This window comes from Musca autumnalis, unplaced genomic scaffold (genome assembly GCF_047663935.1).
Source record: "Musca autumnalis isolate F117 unplaced genomic scaffold, ASM4766393v1 scaffold_5, whole genome shotgun sequence".
In the NCBI taxonomy this organism is placed as follows: domain Eukaryota; kingdom Metazoa; phylum Arthropoda; class Insecta; order Diptera; family Muscidae; genus Musca; species Musca autumnalis.
In genome coordinates this window covers 93870860-93879240 of record NW_027412088.1, presented here as the reverse complement: position 1 = coordinate 93879240, position 8381 = coordinate 93870860, and the positions used below count along the sequence as shown (strand labels likewise).

Here is an 8381-nt window from a genome sequence, read left to right as displayed (position 1 = left end):
TACACACTTAAAAACTAGCAAAAAAAAATATACAAAAGTTTGCTCCAAATTATTCCATAGCATTTGTATGTGAACCGTTCCAATACGAATTATATACGTTATAAATTGGCCCTTGTCGAATACGGATCTTTATCCTTCCTTTAGGCATTTATAACATCTTATCATAACAACAAAATCACCGGTTTGTCGTTTCCACGGGACAGTGCATATAGCAGAAACATTTTCAATTTTTCGCTAGTTAGTTACTTGCCGAACGTTAACAAGAATTTACCATCGCGCTAATACTAAGGATGATTCGTCAAGTCGCTGTGTTGCTTTTAATTTTGTGTCATTCACTTCACAATAATAATGGTGAACATCATTCATTGCTAATGAGAAACATTGGTGTCAACCAAGAACTTTTACAATTTACCGAGGTGGCCTTAAATATGACAAAGTCGTTCATAACTAGCCGAACTAATGCTTTGGCCATTATGGAAAAATGTTCCGGATTATTTTGTGATAAGCAAAAAATTAAGCATGATTTTCTTTTGAGCTACTTTTTGAGGAATCTCGGTTGGGATATAAGTGCCCAGTTGGAATTTGGCAGACCCGATGTAAGACCATGGGATTACAATCTATTTGTAATTGATTCGGCCAAGGCATTTGAGTTAAGTGTCACTCATCACAAATCGCTTAGCAACAAATTAAGTAACAATTTTCCATTTCCAGAGCTCTTCGTCTTCGCTTACCAGGACATGCTAAAAATCGAATATTTTATTTCTTCATTTTACTTACCTGCTCCTCAGTGCACCCCATATATGTTCACGAACAAATGTATAAAATATTTAAGGTCTGTTTGGAAATTGGTGTTAAAAATGCCGTCATTATGCATCGTTTTTCTGGCAAGGACCATATCAGCTTTTATACCTACTATGCCTATGGAGTGTATCATTGTTGGGACGATATAGCGGTACGAGAAGTAAATCGCTATGAAAATTATCGTTTAAAGGAAAATTACTTATTTCCCAAACAATTGCGTAACTATCATGGCTGTACAATTTCGGTAAGCGCTCATCTGGTTGCACCTTTGCTAATTTTTAAGGGGGATTTTCATAATGAGGAACATTTATCGGATAAATCTCGAATTGCTGGCATTGAAGGAGATATTCTAAAAACTGTAGCCGATACGTTAAATATGAATTTGAAATTTCGTTTTCCACGAGATTTGAATAAAAATCATATGTATTCGAATAGGACGGATTCGCTTACGGATGTAAGTACTTTTATGTGTGATGGTGGATTTGTTACAGTTGTTGTTGTAACAGTATAGTATATGTTTATAATATATAGGTCCTTACCAAGATAGGACCACATTTTTATGTAGGCCCCATACCTCCCGACTTAAAGTATTTTGAGGCTTTTAGCTACATTTTTGACAGAACTAGCTGAAATTTGACATTTGAGGTTCACAATGACCAAAAACTTCTTTACTAAAAAATTTCAGGTTTGGGTATAGCCTCCTTATAACGATACCTTCCGATTAAAGGTATTTTGAGGCTTTTAGCTACATTTTTGACCGATCTAGCTGAAATTTGACATTTCAAGAATGGCCAAGAAACTTCTCCGCTAAAAATTACCAAGATAGGACCACATTTCCGTATAGCCCCCATATAACGGTACCTCCCGATTTAAAGTATTTTGAAGCTTTTAGCTAAATTTTATGACCAAACTAGTTGTAATTTGACATTTGAGGTTATCAGTGGCCACGAAACTTCTCCACCAAAAATCCACCAATATAGTTCCATGTTTTTGAATGGTATTTTAAGAGTTTTAGCTGCAATTTATAACCGAACTAGCTTAAATTTGACACTTTATATTCTTAGTGGTCCCGAAACCTCTCCACAAGGTTTTTGGTATAGCCCCTATATTTTGTGGTGGAGGGTGTACAAAATTTCAGCCCTGCCGAACTTAATGTTTTTTACTTGTTTTTGCTTAATCTGGCTCTGGGCTATCTCTAGTTCTAGGAAAGTGGCTGCTTCGATGGGTTGTAGCCTCAAAGCTTCTGGAGTTAGTTGAGTAGGTTTGGCAGGGCAGTTCATAAGGTGCAATGTGTCGTGTCTTGCACAGAGTCGTCGGCCCTTGTCCTGTAGGAACTTAGAAGGCTACAGCATCCCGAGGGTAGTTGAGCCAAAACTAATCTGGTTTGTCGTGGCAGTGGACGCACTTCAGCTGTGATAGATGCGGGATGTTCTCCGAGGACCACATTCACACGACAGTTGTTTATGGCATCTGCGACTACACCTGTGTGAATGCTATTTAAACCTGTTTGATTGACTTGTTGATCTAGAGGCTCTCTCTTGTAAAGTATAACCTCTGCCTAGGTGTGGGGATCCTATTCACCATATGGTGATTTCCGAACAAATACTGCAACGAAAGCATGTCATTGCGTTCTTGTACTGGAAGAATCTTTGTCTCCTCAGTGGTCCACTGAAGACACAAGGAGGCACCAGTTTTCAGGGCGGCATTCTGGCTGGTTTGAACATTTTTCCATCGCGTTGCGAACCACACTGGCGCCGCATAGCCTATCGGTTTATATGTGGTCAACAAGGTTTTTTTATCTGCACCCCAAATTCTGACGGCTAGGAACTTTAGGACCTTGTTCCTGCGGACGATTGAACAAGCTGCCCAACGTGACCCCTAGAATCTTGGTGCAGTTGGTGGTCGGAATTCCGCTAACATCGTGGCGGATATTTGCATATTCCTCGAGTGGGAAATGTTGGTAAGATCAATCAAATAGGAGTTCAGCCTTTCAGAAATGACATCAGAGAAGTATCCCGCATACGTTACGACCTATTACGATCTCAATTCCGTCTGGAAGAGGTGGAATATATGAGAGGTAGAGGAAAACAGTTCCGGCGATATTACCTCATACCACAGAGGGACTCCCTGTTTCACTTTACGGGGCTTGGACTTCTTGTTCTTGCATTCCTCGTATGACTGGCATCAACGTTTCAAATTTGGTCGGAAGGTGGTCTGATCAATGTCCTCAAACAGCGTGAAGCGCTTGGCAGTATCAAAGGCTTTTAATAAGTTGGGCGCCACCATCACTGTTCTATCGCAAGGCTTGTTCTGATTGATTCCTCGTCTAATATGTATGGAGATGGCGTGCAACGCCGTTGTCGTGCTACATACGTAGAGGGACCACCTGGCCCATTTTTCAAACTTCGGAAACGATGTGGGAGGCTAGAAACAGGTTCAGAACTATGGTGAGATACTTGTCTCCCGATTCCAGCTGTTTCAACATTACCATGGAGATTCCATCTGATGCCATTAGCAATATCGTCCACTGTAAATTGTGGTGGTTCCTCCTCGGCAGGAAAAGATCTACTTTTCTCCGGGCCCTGCCATTCACGGGGTGCTCGACAAAATGTGGTTTACAGTAATCGGTACACCTCTTCGGATCGGTCGGCGTAAACATGACTGAGGTCCTATCTTCCTTCTTTCCAGGGCCAGGGTTCGAGAAGGACTTAACGTTTGCCCAATTCTCCAATTCCGGCTCCAATGTTGCAACTCTTCAGATGATTTTGCCACTTATTATGTTTATGCTCACCAACCAACCTCTTAACTTCCAGTGTCATCTCCCTGACTCTGGGTCACTGAGGTTGGCTCGACGAAGCCCATCACGCCTATTTGCTAATCCTGTCGCCTCTGCTGGAAAATTTGATCTCACCTCTCGCCACCAGGTATATGGCGAGCGGCTACTCAAACATCAGAAGGGATGGACAGATCTTGCAAGCGGCGGTTAGTGAATTCTCTGAAACTAGGTCATTTAGCTTTCCCATGATTGATGAAGGTACGGCGTTCAGAGGTGGTGAACTCGGACGGTCTGCTGATGGACACAATTATGGGGAGATGGTCTGACCCAAGAGCAATGACGGGTTTCCAGGTGAAGTCAGTTGTCGGGACAGGTGACACAATGGTTATATCTGGCGAACTATGACCGTGCAAAATGTTGAGCTAACAATCTGCTCAGCCATCACTATATCCCTCTGGTCTTTGCCGAGGACCGAATGTCACAATTCATGATGTAGATTAATGTCCCCCAGAACCAAACGGTTATGACCTTCAAAATGGGACGGGATGTATACATTAAGCAACTCCAACGGCATTTCCACATCTGACATTCCATGTACGGGTCATTAGAGCCAAGCTCAAGCGCACTAGGTTTTTATTGATTAGACGAGTCAATAGGAAAGCTAATTCATCACCTCCATTGTGGACTGTCTCGTATGCTGATCCCAGGTGACGTCATTGTCCGACTAGGCTAATTCTGATAGGAGCGTCTTCATTGATCATGCAAATTATAGAGCTATCAATCTGCTCAGCCATCACTATACCCCTCTGCTCATTGCCGATGACCGAATGCCACAGTTCAAGATGAGCTTTAAAGTTCCCCAAGACCAAACGGGAAAGTCATCCAAAAGCGGGGTAATGCTGGGCCTATAACTTGGAGTAAAGCAATTTATCGGCGGAATGTATACGTTAAGCAAGTGCACCTCGGCAGTTCCACACCTAAGTGCTACCCCCATATAATCCATGTACGGGTCATTAGAGATATGCTCAAGCACGATAGGTCTTTATTGAACAGACTATTACAGTAGGAAAATTAATCTCCGTGGAGGTGGGAGATTAATTTGCCCGGAAGTCTTGTAATCTGATGGCGACGACGACTGATTGTGGGCTGCGTTCACGCTCCTCGTCCACGTTCCTCACAAGGACCAGTCCAGAGCAACCGCTGATATTCATCCACCCCCCGCCATCTATTGCATCACACCGAAGTTTGAGTGTGGTGGATGCGAATAAGACAAGCTGAGCACATCCATGTTGGTCCGGGATTTGCCTTCGTTCCGGCACGAACCAAAATAACACGGAGCAGGATATGTTGCTCCCAACACAAAAAAAGCGACTGCCACCTCAATATACATATGTTTGTAATGTATACTGAGGTGGCAGCCGCTGACCGGAACACACAGGTGTTGTGTAGTTCCTGGTCAATCCGGTAAAATGATTCATTTAAGTTGTCAATTCTGTCTTATCCCTACCAAAAGTCAAATTCCCTAATATTTCTGTCTGTTTTTCATTCAAATTACAGCTAAACGAAAGTCACTCGGAAATAGCAATTGGTGGCTTAAGTCCCATACTTCCGAATACAAAAGAATTCACCTATTCTGCAGTGTATCACACAACACCGGGTGTTTTTGTGGTGAAAAGAGGTCTGAGTTTTGGACCAATAAGGCAACTAGTAAAACCTCTCAACGCCAGCATATGGCTTCTGATTGGAATTATGTGGTTGGTCACTTTTTTTCTAGTTCAGATCATTCAACGTTCCGGTAATTTGTCACTATGGAATTTTATATTTGGTACACATAATCGGCATCCTATGCGCAATATCTTTATTACCTTCATGGGTTATCCAATGCCATCACAAGCTATACCAAAACGAAATTTTGCCAGATTTTTACTTATGTCCTGGCTCTTGCTTACCTTTGAGCTGCGCAATGCCTATCAGGGTAAAATGTACGATAGCCTGCGGTTGGCTAAACGTTTACCGGTACCCAAGACAATTAACGAACTTATTAAGCGGGATTATATTTTACTGTCTCCCGAAATGAATGACTTTTATCCGTGGAATAAAACCCGCATTATGAGTAATGCCTTTCAACGTTTGAGCAAAATCAATACCAGCCAACGCAAATTAACGGCCATGGCATTATTGGATTATTTAATGGATTATAATGCAAAAAATCTACACAATACCTCGCTAACCTATGTCGAGGAGGAAATTTATTCATTTCAATGTGTTATGATGTTTCGCAAAATTTCTGTACTTCCGGAGAGTATTAATCTGAAATTGAAATTACTTACCTCTGCGGGTATAACGGAACACATTGCCCGGCGTTATGTTCGTTGGCAAAAGCGGCGAAGTAATGAAGGAACTACTACTGCAGCCAATGGTATCCAGGTAATAACAAATCATAAGCTGCGTGGGCTATATCGGGCTTATGCCGTATTTTGCGCCGTTGCATTTTTTATATTCTTTCTGGAAATATTGTCTCCAGCATACCGAGGATTAAAAGTGGCAATGGATTATTTGAATTGAAAAAAAATACAAAGAAAACAGCAATATTTTAAATTTTATATGTATTTTAATTTTCTGGAATAAATAAAGTTTATATATTTTTTATACCCTCCACTATAGTATGGAGGGTATATTAAGTTTGTTTTCCGCTTGTAACGCATTGAAGTAATCATTTGCGACCCTATAAAGTATATATTCTTGATCAGGATAAAATTCTGAGTCGATCTATGCATGTCAGTCCCTCCGTCCGACTGTGGTAATCACTCTAGCATCCACAAAAATCGAGATAGGACACTGAAATTTTGGGAAAATGTGTATTTTGTTTTCAGGCAGGTTAAGTTCGATGATGCGCTATATCGGTTCACGTTTTGACATAGCCCCCATATAACCGCCGGATTTCAGGTATTTTAACGTTTTTAGTAACATTTTCAAACCGAATTAGCTATAATTTTACATATAGGAGAAATTAAGGGCATATGTCCATATTTTTCGATTTTCGGTATTTTGTGAATTTTAGCTAAAATTTTTAACCGAACTAGCTGTAATTTGACATTTGAGGTTCTCAGTGGTCATGAAACTTCTCCACCAAAAATCGTCCATGTTTTGGTATAGGCCCCATATAACGAGGGCCTATACCATAGATTTTAGCTACAATTTTTAACCGAACTAGCTGCAATTTGTCATTTGAGGTTCTCAGCGGTCACGAAACTTCTCCACCAAAAATCGTCAATAGGTCCATGTATAGCCCATATAACAGTACCTCCCGATTTTCGGTATTTTGAGGATTTTAGCTACAATTTTTAACCGAACTAGCTATAATTTGACATTTGGGGTTCTCAGTGGTCATGAAACTTCTCCAACAAAAATCGTCCATGTTTTGGTATAGCCCCCATATAACGGTACCCCCCGATTTTCTGTATTTTTAGATTTAAGCTACAATTTTGAACCGAACTAGCTGCAATTTGACATTGGAGATTCTCTGTGTCCAGGAAACTTCTCCACCAAAAATCGTCAATATAGGTCCATGTTTTGGTATACCCCTATATAACTGTACCTCCCAATTTTCGGTATTTCGAGGATTTTAGCTACAATTTTTAACCGAACTAGATCATAATTGACATTTGAGGTTTTCTGTGGTCACGAAACTTCTCCAACAAAAATCGTCTATGTTTTGGTATAGCCCCCATTTAACGGTACCTCCCGATTTTCGGTGTTTTTAGATTTTAGCTACAATTTTGAACTGAACTATCTGTAATTTGACATTTGAGATTCTGAGTGTCCAGGAAACTTCTCCAAAAAAACCTCAATATAAAATCGTCAACATAGGTCCATGTATTGGTATAGCCCTCATATAACAGTACCTCCTGATTTTCGGTATTTTGACGATTTTAACTACAATTTTTAACCGAACTAGCTGACATTTGAGATTCTCAGTGTCTAGGAAACTTCTCCACCGAAAATCGTCAATGTTTTCGAATAGCCACCGTATAACAGTACCGCCAGCTTCGGGGTGTTTTAAAGTTTTTTAGCTAAAATTTTAAGTCAAATTAGCTACAATTTGGCATTTAACGTCAAAAGTTGTCAAAAACCTTATCTACCAAAAAATGTGGTCTTAGGCCCAGGTTTTGGTATAGCCCCCATACCGCCAATTTCAGCTATTTTAAAGTTTTTATCGACATTTTCCGTTTAAATTATATGTCATTGGGCATTTGGGGTTTAAAGTGATCAAAAAATGTGTCCACCAAAAATTGGGGACATAGGCTCACGTTTGAGTATGGCCCCTATATAACGGCACAAACCGATTTCCGATTATTCCGATTATTTTGAAGTTGTTATGCCCTCCACCATAGTATGGAGGATATATTAACGGGTGATCGATCCCTACTTGTAAATTTCGGAAAATCGAAAAAATTGTATTGGCCTATTTTTTAATATAAGTAACATAGAATAGGGTGACGTAGGGGATGGAATATACCAAGGAACGGTCCTGACCGGTTTTAACATGGCAAAGCCCATGATTTATCTTGGTCCCTCTTTCATCTCAAGTGGACACTGACCTCCCCGTGGTGTCACCTGGGGAACTGCCTTTAACACCCGTTAAAGGTAGTGAGCTAACATGTGCCGCCCATAAGAACGTTAAAAACTTAGATTTGGGCGTCGGGTTAGTAACCCTCCCCTAGAAAAAACAGCCTACTATGAAAAAACGAAAGAAAAGGAAAACAAACCCCTCTAAAGTTGACGAATCTGCACCTGGAATGTT

General features: G+C 40.7%; 1 protein-coding gene across 1 annotated transcript; it reads left to right on the top strand.

The window, feature by feature from the left end:
* The first annotated feature begins 290 nt into the window (after nt 1–290).
* LOC141386692 (uncharacterized) lies at nt 291–6116 on the top strand. The gene is made up of 5 exons (XM_073955612.1): nt 291–690; nt 789–1255; nt 5135–5284; nt 5357–6004; nt 6102–6116. The coding sequence occupies exons 1-5, from the start codon at nt 291–293 to the stop codon at nt 6114–6116; spliced, it is 1680 nt and encodes a 559-aa protein (XP_073811713.1).
* The last annotated feature ends 2265 nt before the right edge of the window (nt 6117–8381 follow it).